The sequence below is a fragment of the Theropithecus gelada genome, chromosome 4 (genome assembly GCF_003255815.1).
Source record: "Theropithecus gelada isolate Dixy chromosome 4, Tgel_1.0, whole genome shotgun sequence".
Taxonomy (NCBI): domain Eukaryota; kingdom Metazoa; phylum Chordata; class Mammalia; order Primates; family Cercopithecidae; genus Theropithecus; species Theropithecus gelada.
This window is the reverse complement of record NC_037671.1, coordinates 68064838-68084800: the sequence shown is the minus strand read 5'-3', so window position 1 is coordinate 68084800 and position 19963 is coordinate 68064838. Positions and strand designations below refer to the sequence as shown.

Here is a 19963-nt window from a genome sequence, read left to right as displayed (position 1 = left end):
ATTCTAGTTCTAGGTTCTAAACTAACACAATTTCTAAAGAATAGGATATTCTTATCAATAAAAGGAAATGTAACATGCTACATGAAGCTATTGTGAAAAATATTTTAAAAACTGAAAATGTAACAAAAACTATAAATCATCACTGTAACTTTGGACAAATCGTTAGAACAATATAGTCCCATTCCCTTGCCTTGTCATTCTAATCATGTCAGATCTCATACACTCCATTTTGTACTTGGAACTGCAAACAGCTAGACCTCAAAATAATGTACTTTTATCCTTTTCAGGGCTTCACGTTATTTGTTTTATGCTACTATCTCAAAAGAAATCCAAATATTTTGAAGCCATGAGTTTAAATTTATCATTTGAGTATATTTTATACTGTATTTAATGTAAAAATGTTAAAGGAATGAACAGTATCAAGAAAGAGAGTGGTTAGCAAAGCACAGAGGATGTGAAGGATGAAAAATGGGAGGAGATTTATTCGGCAATTAGAGTTTCCTTTCAAATAGGAGTTTCAGGAAAATAATAAGAGAAATAGGACTGCAAGGTACTTAAGGAAAAATGTTTAGAGGAAACGTATAGAAAGCAAGTTGAAGTAAATCTTCAAATAATATTTTCACTGAAAAATAACTTTCTGTCTTGTTGAAAAAATAACCTTTTAAAAATGTTTCATATTAAATAATATAAAGATATGGCCCTCCAGACCTAATTGATACTTATACATTTTTAAAATTATTGATATATTGAAAAAGTCACATGCTTTTCCTAAAACAAAAACCACCTACCTATGCAGACAGTTAAAACATTTCAAATATAATTTTTTTAAAAAGAGGCATATTGAAAATTGAAATCTTTCATAGACATTCATTCATTCATTTATACAGTAATTATATAAACTAGTAGAGCGTTTAGTCTTTAGTAAATGTTCATTAACTCATGTGTTACAACTTTAATGTGTCTATTTTAAATGTCATATATGTATTTAAAAATGAAAACTAAATATTCTATTGAAGCTTGATTATTTTATAAATTCATTGGTTTGAAATCCTTATTTGTAGATTATTTTCTTCCAAACCTCTGTTAAACATTTTGAGATCATAAATCTTTTAAGAAACAGATCAAAGCTATGAACATTCTCCCTACAAAAATGTACATGTACGCATATATATCAAAATGTTCATAGAATTTTTTTATCATATAAGAGCACTTCACTTATCAAAAGCTGATACAGATGGGGACATTTTTCAGAAAAAAAGAAGCTTCAAACTTTTTCATTTGAACTATTTTTGAAGAAAGTCTTTCTAAAATATGTCACTCCTTTTTCTGAGATTTTAATCAGATTCTAGGAACTTTTATCTTGATGAATTAAGGCCATGCTTTTAAATATGAATTATTGTCCTAAGTCTTAGAACTAATGCTCTCAAACGTGAGACATGAGTTGTCATTTCTATAGGAAATGACAATAAGGAAAAAGTATTTCTTTGTTATTATTGTTCCAGCATTTCATCTATTCTATTTGCTATATATGTGCCTCTAATAGCACTGCTTCTGCTTCAAACTCATTCTATTTAATCCAGTAACTAGAAAACAGAAATGCTAAAACTATATTTAAAGTTGAAATAAAATAATCTATTGGTTCTGAGAGTCTTTTATTAAATTGCATGGTTTTTTTGGCATTTATATTGGACTGTTCAACTCTTTCTTCCTTCAGGAGTTTACTATCCATAGTCCAGAAAAGTGACTATATATCTATAGTCCAGAAAAGTAGCTATACATATAGACTTCATGAAAAAATAATTTATAATCTCTCTAAAATGCATTATGATTTTTGAAGTTCTTTAAGTAATCTTAATCCAACACATTCTAAAGAAAATGGCCATAAGGAACAAACTTTCTTAGTTACTTAGTCTCTATTCATTTCTCACATGCTGTGTACATGCCTGTGTTCCTGCATACATGTCTGCTCAGTATAATGAGCAGACTGTTGGATAATTAATCTTTGGACTTAGAATGTAAGACAGAATGAGGGCCAACTCACATGTTTCACAACTTTCTACTGTAAAATAGTCTCTATTCATGTCCATGCTCAAAAACATTGGAAATATGAGACATAACATTATAATGTTTTACATATATAGTATCAAATTGGGTAACATAAAAAGTATTAATAGTAAGAGATCATTATTCATATTACTTAATTTGATACTAGTGTATGCAATTTGGAAAACTCCTGAATACTATGGAGCATAACCCTCAGTTCTAGTCACCAAACTACAGTGTCAGTCAGTCCCTGAGCTAACATTTGAGGAAATCAACAATAAATAAGATGTCTTTTGGGTAGTCCATATAAACAATGTTTATAATTTTTACTCACAGAACATAACTTTTAATATGGATAAGTGGCAGAACAATCAGAAGGTAGAACAATCACACTATCCTCAGGCAAGATGGACAACGATATAGGACGATATTGACTTTATTTGCAGTGTTCGATTGCTTTGAGTTATGCTTAATATACCTCTTAAAGTTTAATCACATTTAAGGGAAGAAGGCAAACCTAGATAATATAATCTTATTGTGAAAAAAATACACAATATTTTCAAATATACAAACTTGGTAAGTCAAAGAAAAGTAAAGATGAATAAATGATTGCAATTTATGGACATTTGTGAAATTTTTATATCAAGTAATACTAGTGCTATAGAGAATGTGATATGCTGTGATTCTGAAACATAAATCTAAATTTAAGTTTAAATCCAATTTAAGTTTGCTAGACTCTGTGATTGGCTTTTTTATAGTTTTTTTTTTTTTTTTCTAAACACATTCTGCACAAATGCCATGTATTGATCTGAACATCCTTTTAATTAGCAATACCTTTTAGAAGTAGACATTAACATTTACAAAAAGAAGCAGAAAACAATAGTTCTTTGTTTTTCTATCTCATTTTAACTCATAAACTACTTTACCAATTGTCCAATCTGCCCCAAGACCCTTCATAACTCATTTCCTTCCCTTGGGAAAGTGGTTCTGACTTGGGTGACTAGCATCCCTGGAATCTTGCTAGGTTCCTTCCATGTGCCTTAAAACTCATAGCTGTGATTGCTAAACCTTTTCCACAGACATGATATACCTTTCCAACAAACTTTCTTTCCTTTATCTGCCCAGTCACTTTTATAATGGACATTGAATTGGGAATTTCTCTGATTTCTGAATTCATCTTTCAACAAAGATACCACCTTTGGTCTCTTTTTACTCTAATTGTCCATAAGAAGGAATAGCTTCCTCCATTACCGAACTGGCACAAGCTGCTGGACACCCACTCTGGAGAAAAGTGTAGGCCCTCCAACAGGCTCAGAAGATACATTAAGATGTTAAACTCACTGATAAGGCCTGTGCTAGATGAAGAGGATACATGGGCTCCAAAACGTCTCCAGACCTTTGAAGTATCCATTACATAGACTTTCCTCCAATGTAGAATATTATCAGTAGTTAACTGTAACCTATTGTAATCTGAGGTCACCCTGGTGAAGATATCCCAGGATAAAATGAGTCCCTGCAGGACTTAGGTACCTTCAGAAGAAATTAAGTATAAAATGAACCACCAAAAGCCTTAATCATAAAAAAAAAATGTATGTTCTCTACCAGTTGAACTTCCCTAGTTAATTGCCCCACCAAAGTTAGTCTCTTCCTAATCCAGAAACTAAAGCATAATTATCTGTGAATATGAATATAGGGCAACATATGTTTATTTAAACACATTACTATCTATAGTTCAGTGGTTTTTATGTTAAGAGTATTAAAGTATGACAAATGAAAGAAAATAATTCTGAATCACAGTAACATTATCAGAAGAAGCTTTAAAGAAATGAGAAAACTGTAAGCCTATGTCAATTCAATGTGTATCATTAAGAAGACTATTTCTTGGCTCTTGTTAATTTTTAACCACAAAGAGAAATGTGTCATTTGGTTAATATAATGGTTGTTGCATTACAGAGTCCACTACAGAGGGACCTGAGAGATCCACTGTGTACTGGAAGATATTCAGAAAAACTGCAGTGGCAGCAGTTGCACCATCATCTTAACCCTGGAAGGTATTCTCAATGTTCCACCACACACAGATTCAGCACCTGCCTGGGACAACCAGTGCGAAAGTAACTCGGCATCCTCAAGAACAATGTATGGAAGAGCATAAAGACTAACATGTTGTTTTCAAAATAACTAGTGTGTATACACACACATACACATTCATAACTAGATTGGATAGCAATGAGCATTTGGCAGAATGAAAAAATAAATACATATTATCCTACATATACACGTGAAGACACACACAAATAGGCCTACAAGCAGTCATACAAATGCATGAAGATAAATACAAATATATGTGTGTGTGTGTATATATATGTGTGTGTGTATATATATATATATATAATGCAATGTGTTTAGGCCTATCTAAAAGTCAGACACCAAGTATTCGAAATATATTTGCTCACATGTACTTAAACATATGAATAATTAATATTATACTTGGAAACGTATGGTGCAGATACTTGCAAATTTTTTTATTTCAGAAAGTTTTTTGGGGAAAATCCTATTTCTTACCTACATTTCCAGTCATTAAGTATGAATTCTGAAAGTCCATCATCCCCATTCCAACAATGTGTATAAAATCTTCAATCACCTGCATTAACTCTATTGACCCTGGATAAATCTAGAAAAAATAAGCAAAGGTTACATGGAATAAAAAATCGATACATACAATGGCATATATAACTGAAATTTTTTAAACCTACATGAAATCACAAATGAGCTTTGTTTTACTTCAAAAAAATCTACAGCTGCCTATAGTTGTATTTTTTAAATTAACAGTTGAGAATGACATCAGATGTCACATGGGAGGAACTTTGGAAGTAATATGATGTAGTGATTAATCCCTCATAAATCTAAGGGAACTCAAAATATCTAACAGACTGTCTCCTCAGAAAATACATGACTTTTCTTTTGATGAACTCTTTCCATCACTTAAATATAACAAAAACATAGAACACTGAAATTGGGCTCTTTACATGTTTAACTTTGCAACTACATGAGGAACACAAGAAGAAAAACAGTTAATATTGCCACCATGAAGATATTTACAAACTATTAAGTTATTGCATAATAATAAATATCTTGAGAGAAACATTTATTGTTTAATAATTATAATGTCCGCCGTAAGAATAATGGTAATAATTTTAACATTACAATAATATTAATAGCTCTAGTGAATGTGCTTTACATGAACAAATACAAAACACACCTGTGGGATTATTATTCATATTTTAGGAAAGAAGAAGAAAGACCTCAAGAAGGTTAAACAGCATACCTAAGGCTATATTGTATCTTTAATAGTGGCTGAGCAATACCTACCTATCTAACTGTCCATCTATGCATCTATCCATTTATCCACCTACCTACCTATCTACCTACCTACCTACAGGACCATCTACCTACAGGACCATCTGCCTCCATGGCCCATGTGTTTCTTTCAACATCATGGCACCTCACACAGTACAAATGGACGAGTGTTTTTTTTATTTGGCAACCATGATTGTGGCAATAGTTCATAGTGTTTGGGACACAAAGGCTATTGAAAATGTCACATGCACGTGTATAACCCATAAAGCTTATAAAGTCAGCCTGCATTACATAACCACTTTAGAGGAGAAAATCTTTCGAAGTCAAGTTAATTTCTTGTGTCCATTCAGCACCACTGCATTTTCTAGCCATGAAAATTAAGTGGATTAGAGAGTTCTAGCTGCTTTGTAATCGCAAAGACTAGTGCAGAAGATGAAAAGGCATTCTGAATAGCAGAAAAGCATATAGTCAGAGCTGAAAGTGACAGCAGGCATATGTGTATTTCAAAGGGGCTTGCGGTTGTGCCTGTCTAAAAATCAGACAGTATCCACAGTATATTTACTCACATATACTTGAAGACATGAATGACGGATATTAACTTAGACATGTATAGCTGAGTTAGTTCCAATTTTTAATTGTAGAAAGATGTGGGGGATAAAACCTATCGCTTAGCTTCACTTTCAGTCATTAAACACAAATTTCGAAAGTCCATCATCCCACTTCCAAGAATGTGCCTAAGATTTTTGTTATCGCCAAGGCTTCCTGCTACTGCTGTATTTTCCCCTTATCTTTGTATAGGTGTGTATGTATATGAGTATGTGTAGTGGAAGGATGAATACAAATTAAAATAAGAGGCTTATTTTTTTCTGTTGAAAATATGGGAAGAGGCTCTCCCTCCCTCAACCCCACTCTCTTCTCCCTTTTCTTAGAGCATTTACTTTTGGAAATCTAGTAACTGTAAGCACTTTTTCTCTTTGAAATGCATATCAATTTATTTAAAAGCTAAATAGTCTCCTACAGCTTAAAGATCCAGGAATGTCTCTCTTTGAAAGGTAAATATACAGAAAGATAGTGCCCCTCTTTCTCAGTTTCTGTGAAAGGTAGAAGCCTAACTTCAGAGACCTCTTGAATTTTGCTTCAAGTGGCAAAATTGCTTCCAGTCATAAAGATATAAGGAGGTTATTTTTTTCTTTGAATAAGGCCAATTAAGTAACAAGATGGTCACCACCAATTACCAAGTGAATTTAGGATGAACTATGTGAATTTAAGATGAACTATGTGTGACAAAGGGTGCTCTTAAGTCCTCTTCAGAACTAGTTACTATTTACCTTGAGGACACTGCTAGGCTGTGTAATAGGGTCTTTGTAATGTCAGCGGATTGCCTATGATACACATTACATTCTGGTTTACTGCTTATTCAATAATGAATGTGTTTTCTTTGTCTTCTGCCTTGGTGGAGAGGTTTTTTAGGTTGACTAAAGATTCTGTTTATATTTCTCCAAGTGTAGTCAAATGTTATAGAGCAGGTTATAAAAGGTTGCCAAACTTTTTCTGTTTGCATATAGTAAATATTTTAGGCTTTGCAGGACATGAAGTCTCTGTTGTAAACTCAACTCTTTCCTTGTTGTACCAAAACAGCCATATATAGGTTATATGTAAATGAATGGGTGTGGCTATATTCCAAAATATGATTAACAAAATAAGCCTCAAGCTGGATTTGGCTCACTGGCTGCAGTTTGCTCACTCTTGCTCTAGAGACATACGAATTTTCAATGTAATAAAGAAACATCAAACATAATACATGACTAAAATGACTTGTCTTGACTAAACTGGACTTGTCAACTCCAGCCATATGGGTAGAGTGTAAAGCAGTGCTATATAGAAAGTAGTTTTTGTGTGTGTGTTTTTGTTTTTTTACTTCAGTATGCTACGTTTTTAGTAGAATGATTAATCTAAACATAGTTTTATCCTTCGTAACTGGAACTGATGGGTAACAAATTCCGAAATGACCGTTCAAAAGAGTAAATTTTGTTTGCAAAAAACTTCCGATGTCAATAGCCACCATTTTACTCAGCTCATTTTCCAAACGTACACAGAGTTCTGTTTTATATTTACTTTTGTTAAGGTTATTACTCAAAAATAAGGAGACCCACAAATATTATCTTTGATAGATTTTAAACAGTACCTATTTCCACAAAGTTCACCCTTTGTGCCACAAACTCAATAGACCCATTCACCACCTGGCTGCATTTATGACACCACCTTTTAGTAAAAGCTACAGAACAGGGTTGTTTTTGTTTTTTCAGTTTCAAATCGTTATTTCAAAAATAGTATTAAGGATCATTATTATTGGAAAAAATACTTTAAATATAAGAATATAGCTAACTCAAAATCTCAAGGAAATAGATGGTTTATGAATTCAGGATTTTTCATTGACAAGAAGTTCTGCCACCATTCATTATTTGTTAAAGTTAGGACCTCACAGTAAATAACAGCATCTGATGAATTGCACTCTTGTTTTAAATAGGATATTATATATTTCTTCTAAATATATCCATAATTAATAGTCTCTAGCATTCTAGAAAGATGTACTTAGCCTCTGCAGCTGTATTCTAAGGAAAGACACCATCTTCTTACAGTGAGTGAATGAGGCTGTCCTCTAGAAGAAAGTCAAGGACAAATATGTAACTCGAATTGGTAGAAAAAAATAGATTTAAAGTATTAAAATAAGAGTTTTTTTTTTTTTTCTGGCTATGTCCAGATGCATGAAATTTATACCTAATAATGAGGTAGACCCACACTGGACTATTTTTAGAGCTCCTGTCATAATAGGATAAAGGGCATACTTTACTCCTGAAGACTCAGAACATGATTATAAAGGGAAAACCTGAACCTCCGTAAATGTTCATTCTTTCTTTTTTTTTTTCAAGATTATCTTATTTTTAACAAGAGTCAAGTAGAAAAACTAAAGAAGTTTGACATCCAGTTAAATTACATTTACATAGAATTTTTAGAACCATATTTTTTCCCTCTTTCTAGACTTCTAACCCACTTTTCCTGTAATTCGGAGGAAAAAAAAATTAGTCACTGTATATCAGTTAGGATACCACAAATGGTATTGCAAAGCATTTATAAACAATACCTTAACCAATAAGGCCACTTGCTACACTGATAAAGCATAGCAGGAAGATTTTTAAAAATCATAACATAATTTTTGGTGAGGCCTGATTTTAACAGTTCTTGGCTTTGAATAAAAATTAATCGCTCTATGATCCATATTATATGCAACATTGTAGTAAATGCAAATGGTTTTACTAGTCAAAGCTCTATACTTTCATTTGAAATATGTACCTTTAGATGTGCTGTTTTTCTCATGGTCTACAGACAAAAAAGGAACTTATTGGTTAGGCATATAATTATTACACATTAAATCCTTAAAGTTTTAAGTTGCTTAAACTAGCTCAGCTTTTTTTCACATGAATAGACATTCCTTCCAGACTGATAAGGTAAAGATCATTTGTCTCCTCAAAAATTACTAGGATATAACCTAGACTGACTTAAAAATTCTTATTTTCCTGAAATAGCAAGCCATTAATTTAGTCACATATTTTATACACTTCGTTTCGCCAGCTTCATTTTAAGTTCTGAAATAACCCCAACCTTACCTGTTGTGCATCTTCCCATTTTTCCTTGTTTTCTTCATCTAGAAGGTTGCTAACTATTTGAAAGAAGTTCTGTAAATTAAATTAGATAAAAGATTTAATATTACATGAGAGAATTATACTTTCTAATAACATCCATTTGGGTTGACTACATGGTAAAGGTATAAAAACTTTGCAATATTGCTTTATGACCCTAACATAGTATTCTAGAAGATCTCTGAGGATCCTTTTTCAGCACCATAATTCCAGGATTTTTATATACGTTCATTTTTTTGTACTCTCAGAGGAGGTCAGTATAGAGAAAACACTTTCACTCACAATTATTTGTTCCATTATGGTTTCTATATTCCACTCTGTAATGTCATTGTGTAATTATTCCATACAAGTAAGTTTGATCCTGTCTGTAATGAAAGTCATCTGTGACCAGGCATGGTGGCTCACGCCTGTAATCCCAGCACTTTGGGAGGCCGAGGTGGGCAGATCATGAAGTCAGGAGATCGAGACCATCCTGGCTAATACAGTGAAACCCTGTCTCTACTAAAAATCCAAAATAAATAAAGAAATAAATAAGTTAGCTGGGTGTGGTGGCAGCACCTCTAGTCCCAGCTACTCGGGAGGTTGAGGCAGGAGAATGGCGTGAACCCAGGAGGTGGAGCTTGTGGTGAGCCAAGATTGCGCCACTGGACTCCAGCCTGGGCTATAGAGCGAGATTCCGTCTCAAAAAAAAAAAAAAAAAAAAAAAGAAAAGAAAAGAAAGAAAGTAATCTGTATTTGTTTCATTACAAGTTATCCTCTTAATTGTGAGTCGTGGTTGTTACTTGCAATGTTGTTTCAAAGAACACCCTAGTAAAAGTATAGGCAAAGTGGAGGAAAGACAAGCTCCCCTCAGTTGAAATCTTGACTCTGCCCTTCCTGCTCATTGTACTTTTACAACTACCAATTGCAAATATTAAATGAAATTTTCTAAGTTCCTGGAATATCACATATGCTAAGAGCACAATAAATCTTAGCTATTTTCAAATTATTACTCTTTACTCCTCTGCTTTTTGCCAGCAAGCCAACATGGGAGAATGAATAGACATGTAACATCCTTGCCATCATTCTTGTCTCTAACTGTTGAAGACCTATTGGCTTTATTTTCACCTAGCAGTACCCAGTGGTTTTTGGTTTTTCCCTTTCCTTGCAGGAAGGTCATTTTGATGTTCATATTCCATTCACACTGACAGAGAGCCGGGCTCTGTTCAGTTCTGTTTTGCAAGTGCGCATTTCACATGTGAAGGATTTTTACCAGAGAGAGACTTTTCTGTCCTTTCACACTACACTGTGCCATCAAGACACAGGAACTAGGAGAGAACAACCAGTGTGCCTTTGAAGGCAAGCTGTGACTTGGGGTCACAGGAGACCTGAGAAGTGTAAAGGGAGGGCATGGTGTCTATCTTAAGTTGCATAGGCAGTAGTGGCTTGGCTGTGTTCTCAGAAGTCATCTCTTCTGACTGTGTGTAGGTTAGCAGTAACACTGCTTCATACTGATACATTAACTTGGACCAGGACCAGGACTCCCTTGAGGGCAGAAATAATCATAACCTGTTAGTCTCATCAGTCTTCCTCCCTATCCAGCTTCTCAAAACAGACATTTGCACTAATTTCAAAGAAACTCACCTGGGTGTTATTAAATTAAAAACAAAGCTGCCTCATTTCCTCTTGTGGTTTGAAGCTGTTAGTATCTATATTTAATTGCCCTATTTGTGCTATTTATTTTAATAGTTCCTGGCAATCACATGGTTGAAACATGGTTTGAGTCATAACCTCTATAAAAGTTACAGATTATTTTATGCAACTCTTAAAAAACCTGCAAGTTTGTTTTAGACCCGTTTTTCAATTCATTTAACCTTTTTGTACTACCAGCCATTTTTTTTCCACTTAAAATTTCCTGCTTGGAGTGTTAACATTTGAAGGGCTTAGTCCATTGAGCTGTAACTCTACCTATGGTCAGAAAGAATTAACCTTCAGAGTTCTCCAATTGCCTATGGTTGGTTAACTCAGTAGGGGACATGGTGCTAATGAGGCAAAAGTTGCAGGTTTTATCCCTGTACATGCCAGTTAGCTGTGCTGAGGTCCATGACCTCGGTCTGCATTCTAACACCTGCCAGCTTTCATACAAAATGCATGCTGCTGCTAACAACAGACACCAAGAGAACAGGAAGCAATTTGTGCAACTGCATCTCCATTTCTGGAAAAAAAAAAAAATTTCACAAAGCATGTTTTGCTGACAGTGGGTCGGTGACTCCTTGCTGTACATGAAGGCCATTGCATACACAAAATTCCTTGATGAAAACAATAAATTCAGAGTTCAGTTCTTTTTTTAAATCACCGAAGGGCACACATAAAAAACACAAATTATTAAAATATATGTTGAGCCAACAAAACATAGCATTTTGTACTATTCTTCAAGCATTTTGTACTATTCTTCAAGGCCAACAAATGTGGCTTTACTAAATCAGAGTGGGAAGGCAGTACAGAATAAAGTTATTTGTTCTTACTATTGATTAGACTTTGGAATAATCAGTAGTAGTGCCCTGACTAATGAAATCCATGTAGGGGTACAGTGAGCTAAGTCTGAATATCTCAAGCAGTGGGGCAACATTTATGGAAGACTAAGTCTTTCTTGTTCATCAGTGTATCCTCAGTGCATATGACTTGCTCATAGCAGATATTTAATAAAGTCCTACATTTAAAACAAAATTTAAGTTGCAAAGTCAGTACATCTCAGCTTGTTTCTTTTTTCTTTATTTTTCCAACTTTACTTTTAGATTCAGGGGATACATGTACAGGTGTGTTACCTGGTTTTATTGTGTGATGCTGAGGTTTGGAGTATGAATGATTCCATCACCTAGGTACTAAGTACAGTACCCACTAGTTAGATTTGTAGCCCCTTCCCTTCTCCTTCCCTCCCTCCCCACTCTATTAGTCCCCAGTATCTATCTTTGCCATTTTTATGTGCATGAGTACACAATATTTAGCTCCCACTTATAAGTGAGAACTTGCAGTATTTGGTTTTCTGTTCCTGCATTAATTTGCTTAGGATAATGGCCTCCAGCTGCATCCATGTTGCTGCACAGGGCATGATTTCATTCTTTTTAATGGCTGCATAATATTCCATAGTGTACATGTACCACATTTTGCACCTCAGCTTTCCTAAAAATATTTAGCACCATTTCTTTCAGCTGGCCTTGCTCTAACTTGTCTCACACATATATAAAATATTATATATACACACACACACACACACACATATTATATATATACACACATACTAATACATACTGAATATATATTCACTTTGACATTTACTAAACTATCAGACTGATAAATAGAACCAAACCTAACAGAACAGCTCTTTGAAGAGGCGACTCATGACATTTCAGGCCGCATGACTGAATTTTTCAAAGTGTGAAGCTCCTTCTGTGGTAGCAGAGCCACTACTTGCTAGTGTTCTTTTAAAACTCCATTAATGGTGATAATCGCTCTTTTGATGATTTACGGATTAGGTCACTTATGTCAATCCCTAAAATAAAAAGGTCAACATCTTACAGTAGGTTTTGCCTCATTTTTTTGCTTTTTTTGTTTTTTGATTTTTTTTTTTTCAGTCACCCCTGATCTCCACGACCTAGACTGATTTGAAAAACTGAGTGTCCTTGGAAGAATCTGAGCTGTTTGGAGTTTGAATGAGGCAGACCCCGTTTAACATTTTCCCCATCAATTATTAACTGTATTGTTATGGGCAGATGTTGCCCACCTATGCTTTATTTCTTGAATCTGTAATACAGGAGTAATAATAGCTACCTAGCAGAGCTATTGTGAAGCTTGGAGTTCATTCTTAACACAGTATCTGATGCGTGGCAAGTGCTCAATATATGGTAACTTTATGATTTTATTACCTTTATGTTATATATTTTTTATGACTGGCTACATGATTTGTATTCATTGCCACATTATGGCAAATATGCACCTATAATTCTGAGATAGACTTTCACAACCAGTAGCATTCTCCTCTATCCTCTTTAATGTTTCTTCCTCTCTCAGCAATATGTACAGAACAGAATTGATTCACCACTAACTCTGGGGAACAGGAACATAATTTGTTCAGCAGAAGTCTCTTCTTTCTAAAAATGTGCTCTGTGGGGAGGGGGTTTCAGGGTAGTTAGTATTAGATACCTACTATACGAGAGGCACCATGGTGAATGGTTGTGGTACACAAAGGTCAAAGAGGCATGATAATTCTTTCTTTGCAGGAAGTATTACAAAAATCAGGGCAATAAATGTATGCTATAAAGAAAAGCATAAATCCTTCTGTGACATTCAAAGTAGAGGCCCTAGATTTGGCTATACAAGACAAAAAGGACACTTTATTTTATGGAAAGCAGTAAAACATTCTGTTTTTACTTCTGATTGGCTTCCACTTGGCAGATTTCTTATGGATTATACACAATTTTTTATAAATATACTAAAATATGTCTTAGCATTTTGCTTTCGCTGAATTCCTATTTCCATGGAAATAGAGTTGTAGATTAGGCTAGCAATTTCAGCCACAGGAAATGTGCTCTCCTCCATCTTAACCAGTAGCAAAATGGTTGGACACCAAGGGACAAAGACAAGCCCTAAGAGTCGAATTTAGTAAGGTAGATCTGAAGTTTTGAAAGAATTACAGTGACTCTGACTAGAAATATAGAGGGAACTATTAGAAAGGCTTAACAGCAAACAAGGAAGCAGGGATAAGCCATTAGGATAAGGATGCATAACATAGGATAGATCATTGATCCCCAACCTAGAGATCAACTAGTTGACGACTGCAAGGCCATGTGTGATCCAGCCGCTTCCCGACTCTCCAAATTTATCTCATGCTGTCCTGCCCCATGCTCTATTTGTACTCCAAGTTCCTTAGACTTCTTCATGCATCCCACACTATTTTTCTGCCCTGCCTGTAGGCCTGTTTACATGCTGTTTGCTTTCTTGGACTGCTATTCTTTCTGTTCTTTACTCAGATAACATTTTCTTATCCTTTATGTCCAGATTTACATGCAATTTCCTCAAAAAGGCCTTATGAAATCATCACCCCTCCCCCAATTATAGAGAGTTGGATATTTTCTTTTTCTCTTGGTACTGTGTGACCTTTTCTGGAAGTATATAGGATTTTGAAGTTATGATTTATTTGTATGACGATTGGTTTAGGGCTTTTCCCTCTACTAGCTTATAATCGAGTTATTTCTATTTTTTCACTCTTGTGCCCCCAGTGCACAACATCAGGCACAGCAGCATGTAAGTACTCAACTATTTAAAATTGATGCATTACATGTCCACTGTGTGTAAGGAAATGGGCTAAGCATTCATGGATATTTTTTTTTAAATCGAAAACAATAAAAAGTTTATACCTAATTTACTGCCTCTTTTTCGATTCAACACCCTCCTCTTCCAGTGATGCTTTTAATGCTACCGGGGCTCTCCTTATGGTCCAGGGAATGAGAGATGACACTTATTTTTACAGATAAGAAAACTAGTTATCTTGAACAAGTATGGGATCGACCTCTTCTTATTTTCAACAGCATTTGAAGACTCAACATCATCCTTGAGCACAAATATATACTTTTGAGAAGTTGTAGGACTACAGGAAGCGGCTGTGGATATTCAACCCTGGTCCTTAAACTCACATGTAGCAACAAGCAAGGAATGGGACTCCTCTTCCATAAACCCACGAACTTCATAAACCCAGTTCATCCTATGCCAAACACAGGGAACCCTCCCTATGCATCACTACCCTTACCCTGATCCTGGCAAGATGCATTTGGTAGTACAAGTTCTTCTTTGTTCAGCAAAGGAACGGCATGAAGAAAGTTATAAACATATCAGCCAGAGAGTAAAGTCAGGGGGCTTTGGCAAGAAAAAAGAATGAAGAAAAGAACATCACTAGAAAGCATTATCAATAGCCCCAAATAGTGATTATTAAGGCCTAAAGGAGAACAGTGGATGTGCAAATGAAAAAGCAAGGAAAGGTATACTAAATACTTAAACAGAAATGTATTTCCTTATTCAAGTAGTAGTTATTGAATGCTTTCTCTATATTTGGCTGTTCTGTTCTAAGTGCTGTGAATATGATAGTGAACAAGACATATGAGGGTTACTTCCCTCATTGAATTTATGCTCTAGTGGGTAAAGAGAACAAAAAGGATGATTTCAGACAGTGATTGCAACAGTTTGAATATGATGCCTCCAAAATTCAGCTGTTGCCAATGTGATGTTATTAAGAGTTGGGGCCTTTAAAAGGTAATTATGCCATGAGGACTCCTCTCTTGTGAATGGAATTACTGCCCTTATAAAAGAAGCTTACTGCAGTGTTTGGCTAACATACCCTTCTGTTTTCCACTATGTTAGGACCCAGAGTTCCTCACCTCTAAAGGATGCAGCAACAAGGCATCAGTTTGGAAGCAGAGAGCAGCTATCACCAGACAACTGAACCTGCCACCCATACCTTGATGTTGGACTTTCCAACCTCCAGAACTGTGGGAAATACATTTTTATTCGTTATCAATTACCCAGTCTCAGTATTTCGTTATAGCATCACAAATGGACTGAGACAGTGACACAAAAACAAAATAGGTTATAGGAATAGACTGAATAGGTCAGCAAGGGGTGTGTGTGTGTGTGTGTGTGTGTGTGTGTGACAGAGGGAAAGAGAGAGAGAGAGAGAGAGAAAGAGAGAGAGAGAGAGAGAGAGATTACTTTAGATTAGATGGTCATCAGGAAAGACCTTTCTAAGAAGGCTACATTTGAACTGAGACCAGAATAATAAAAAAGAGACAGCCACACGAAGACCTGAGGAAGACAGTTCCAGAAAAAAAGGGAAGAGGATGTTCAAATTCCCTGGGTAAATGACAGTCTGAACAAGTTTAAGAAATAGAAAGAAAGATAACATAACTAGAGTTGAAGAGGGGGCTGGGTGAGGTGAAGGGATGAAAATATTAATAGAGAATGAAAATCATACACAGGGGTCAGGTAAAGTAGGCTTTGGTCCCACAGTGGTTCTGTTACATGAGTTGTACTAAAAATCAAGGTCTAGCTTTGGCCACTGAGTGGAAAATAAAGTATAGGAGAGTAAGAGTAAAAACAGGAAGATTAGAATGCAGTTTGTAGTAATTATTGAGGCCAGAGATGACAGCAGCTTGGTTTAGAGAAACGACATGATGACAGATTGCACGGGAGGAGAAGCACAGATTCAAAGGTAAGGCTTTGGTTCATAGCTCAGGTAGCTGAGGGTGATGAGTTAGCCATGCTACCACATAAGAAGCAGCAGTGTTGAGAAGAGAAAGTGACCTTTGTTTTGTTCAAGTTCAGTATGAGGGATCTAAAACATAGCTAAGAAAAGAGACCCAGTGGACAGGTTTAACTACAAGCCTACAGTTCAAGAGGAAAAAATTTGTGAACAATTAAACTGGAAGCTTTTGAGACCAAAAAAAAGAAAAAAAAAATTAATATTATCATGACTAGAGCTGAGTGGCATGAAGAAGTCATAGTTAAAATATAGAAGGTAAATTCATAAGAAGAGAAATAAATAAAAAAATGATGAGGAAGTAAGAAAGAAAGCAGGACAGACAGGTAACAGAATAATATGAATTTTAAATCCCAGCTCTTTGGGAGGTCTAGGTGGGTGGATCACCTGAGGTCAAGAGTTCGAGACTAGCCTGGCCAACATGGTGAAACCCTGTCTCTACTAAAAATAAAATAAAATTAGCCAAGCATGGTGGTGCACGCCTGTAATCCTAGCTACTCAGGAGGCTGAGGCAGGAGAATCGCTTGAACTCGGGAAGCAGAGGTTGCAGTGAGCCAAGATCACGCCACTGCACTCCAGCCTGGGTGACAGAGCGAGACTCCATCTTAAGAAAAAAAAAAGAAAAAGGAAAAAAAAAAAAAAAAAAAAAAAGAAGACTCTCCACTGCTGAGATTAATTCAGAGGAGACAGACCATTCCTTTAACTAGGTAAAAATCCAGTGTTCAAAATATAGTGTATAGGTTGGTGCAAAAGTAAATGCGGGTTGTTTTCCATTAAAAACTGCAATTACTTTAGCATCAACCTAATAGTAGATCTCATTTTTTGTTTTGCCCTAATGCACTTGGCTGATAACATTTGCATGTGTGATACATAAAACCATGAATACATCCATATTATAGATTAAAGAAGGGATCACAGGTTCCCTGCGTTATGACTGCGACTTTATCTCATAGCATCCTATTCTATTCAAGAAAGTATACTGAAATGAAATTAAGTGAGAACAACATTATTATGGAAATCATCTTGAGTTTACTCTTTTCAAAAAAATACTAAGTAATCTCTAAAGAGTGCTCTAGGTACTTTTTTGGTAATAGGTGAATAGGCAAAATAACTCCTAATCAAGCAAGACCAAGAGGCCCAATACCATGGTTTAGACCTTTTATCCAAAATGTCTATCAAAGCAGCACATCAACTGAGCATTAGTAACTGAAAACTAACAAGGATTCAGAAAGGCAGAATATTATAATATAGGATGTCATCTAGCAGGTTTCAGAAACCAAGGCATAAGAAGAATATAATCTAGAGTCAAAAATCTGAGCCACTGGAAAACTGGGAGACAAAAGATAGGGGGACATCTGAAGGACAAGGATATCAAGGTCAGCAGTGGGATCTGCAGCAGACCAGATGGCCTGACCTGACAGTGGTGTTCAGAGGGCTTCTGATGGCAGGGCTGGACTGACCCTGCTCTCCCACTGCAACCTGCCAGACCAAAAAGGAATGTGAGAACAGATAATTGAAACTAATATCTCCTAATAGTCACTAGGTTAGGGGAAAGAAGTCTTTAAGAACACCCTTTATATATATATATATATATATATATATACACACACACTTCTTTTAGCGCTGACTCATTTGAAAACTGCACAAGAACAATGTTCCAGGAATCACTGTCTTTCACACTAATCTCATTACCTTGCCATGATGTAAGAGAGTTTCACCTGTGGAGTCCCAGAATGGCTCAGATGGGGAATTTTTTATACAATGCTCTCAGTAACTCTGAGTTATCTTTAGGATCAAGGATTTCAACAAGAGGTAACAGAGTAATTCTGCTGTGAGGTATACTAGATGGGATGAGGCTAAGTGGAAAGAATAAGCCATCCAATCTTTAGTGCTTTGAGGCATGAGCTCAGTATTGCCTACAGTCCTCTTTTAAAAATGAAAGGTAAAAATAGTTAGTGATACTAATACCATTATATATGATTTTTCCCCAGACATAGCCTGAGAGAACAGCCAATGTTATAGAAACATCATAATTTAGTGTGACAAAATCATCATCATATTCAGACAGGAGATGCTTCTTAAGTGAGAAAGAAGGTAAGGAGTGATTCCTCAAGTTTGGTAGACCTGGCTGATACACCTAAGGGCCACCATGTGAGAGAAGCCTGCATACATCTCAAGTTTAGACCCTTACAAGACTACAGGCAGTAGTCACAGCAGGTCCAGTCCTGAAGAAAGATGACTGATACAGACCCCTTCAATAAAAGAAAATTCTCATAGTCCTTCAAGATTCCTTGTTATAGGCTCACTGTATCTCAGCACCCCGCAACCCACTCCAAAATCTTTATGTTAAAGTCCTAGTACCCAGTAGCTCAGATGTGATTGTCTTTGGACATAGGGTTGTTAAAAAGGAAATTAAGTTAGAAAGAGTGAATCAGGGTGGGCCCTAATCTAATCTGACTGGTGCCCTTTAAGAAGAGGAGATTAGAACACACAGAGAGACACCAGGGATGCAAGTGTGTAGAGAAAAAGACCATGTGAAAAAGACAGAGAGAGAAGGCAGCCATCTACAAGCCAAAGAGAGAGGCCTCCTGAGAAACTCAACCTGCCGAGACCTTGATCTTGGAGATCTAGCCTCCAGAACTGTGAGAAAATAAATGTTGTTGTCTAAGTCACTCAGTTTGTGGTATTTGTTATAGTAGCCCTAATACACCAAAACACTCTTCAATAAAAACTTTTTAAAACAGAAAAATATTTGATAATAAATGGAATCACAATATAAAACCATTTGTAACTTTTGCTAAGGCAAATCTCAATATTTTCTTGACTCTGAAGAAAATAATAGGAGCTTTGGAAAGGGTAAAATTAGCAGTCTCATGTTTTATTGTATTTTTAAAGAACTTGATCAAACTAATGTATTTACTCCACATGGCATTTACCAATTGATACACTACACTTTATACATTCTTCAAACTACTTTACCTCTCTTCCTCTTCCCACATGGCTGTGGTGCATACTCCGGGCTCTTCTATGGAGCTTGTTAGTTTCCCTCAGTCACCAGCTATCTTCTAGATTCGTTCATGGTAGGATTTAACCATGTTGGGTTGTGAAGCAAGATCTGTTGCTTCATATTTCACCCACTTAAGAAAGTTATTTCCCATTAAATTTCTTATTTTCATATTTACAATAAGGGTGGGGTTTAAATACTATCTAGAAAGTGATGCTAGTTACGTTAGGCTCTCTCTACCACAGAGAAATGATAGTAAATCTTCTCAGGCTGTTAAGCATTGAAAACAGCAGCCATTTAGATGACTTGGAGTGATTGTTGACTGGGAGCTACTGTCTTGTACCTGGCTTATTTTCTACTGAGCCAGGCATCCTGGCTATTGATTGAAGCAATTTTTCTCATCCCCTTGCTCTCTAACTACAAAATGGCCCTTCAGTGTTGACCTTAAAGAAGAGTGCTGCTTTTTTGTTTCCATTTTCCCTGATACATTTCCTGCCCTTTTCTTCCATAATTATTAAAAAAAAAAAAAAAAAAAAAAAGCAGTGCCCACACTCCCTTAGGTGGGTCCATGAGAAA

General features: G+C 35.6%; 1 protein-coding gene across 2 annotated transcripts in view; it reads right to left on the bottom strand.

Moving 5' to 3' along the window:
* The window catches only part of ADGRB3 (adhesion G protein-coupled receptor B3), a 756359-nt gene that overhangs the window by 376021 nt on the left and 360375 nt on the right, over nt 1-19963 (bottom strand). For both annotated transcript variants that reach the window (XM_025383888.1, XM_025383889.1), the window contains 2 exons: nt 9066-9134; nt 4606-4714 (listed from right to left, as the gene is read on the bottom strand). In XM_025383888.1, the coding sequence (XP_025239673.1) occupies nt 4606-4714; nt 9066-9134 (178 nt within the window). The remainder of the gene's footprint in view (nt 1-4605; nt 4715-9065; nt 9135-19963) is intronic.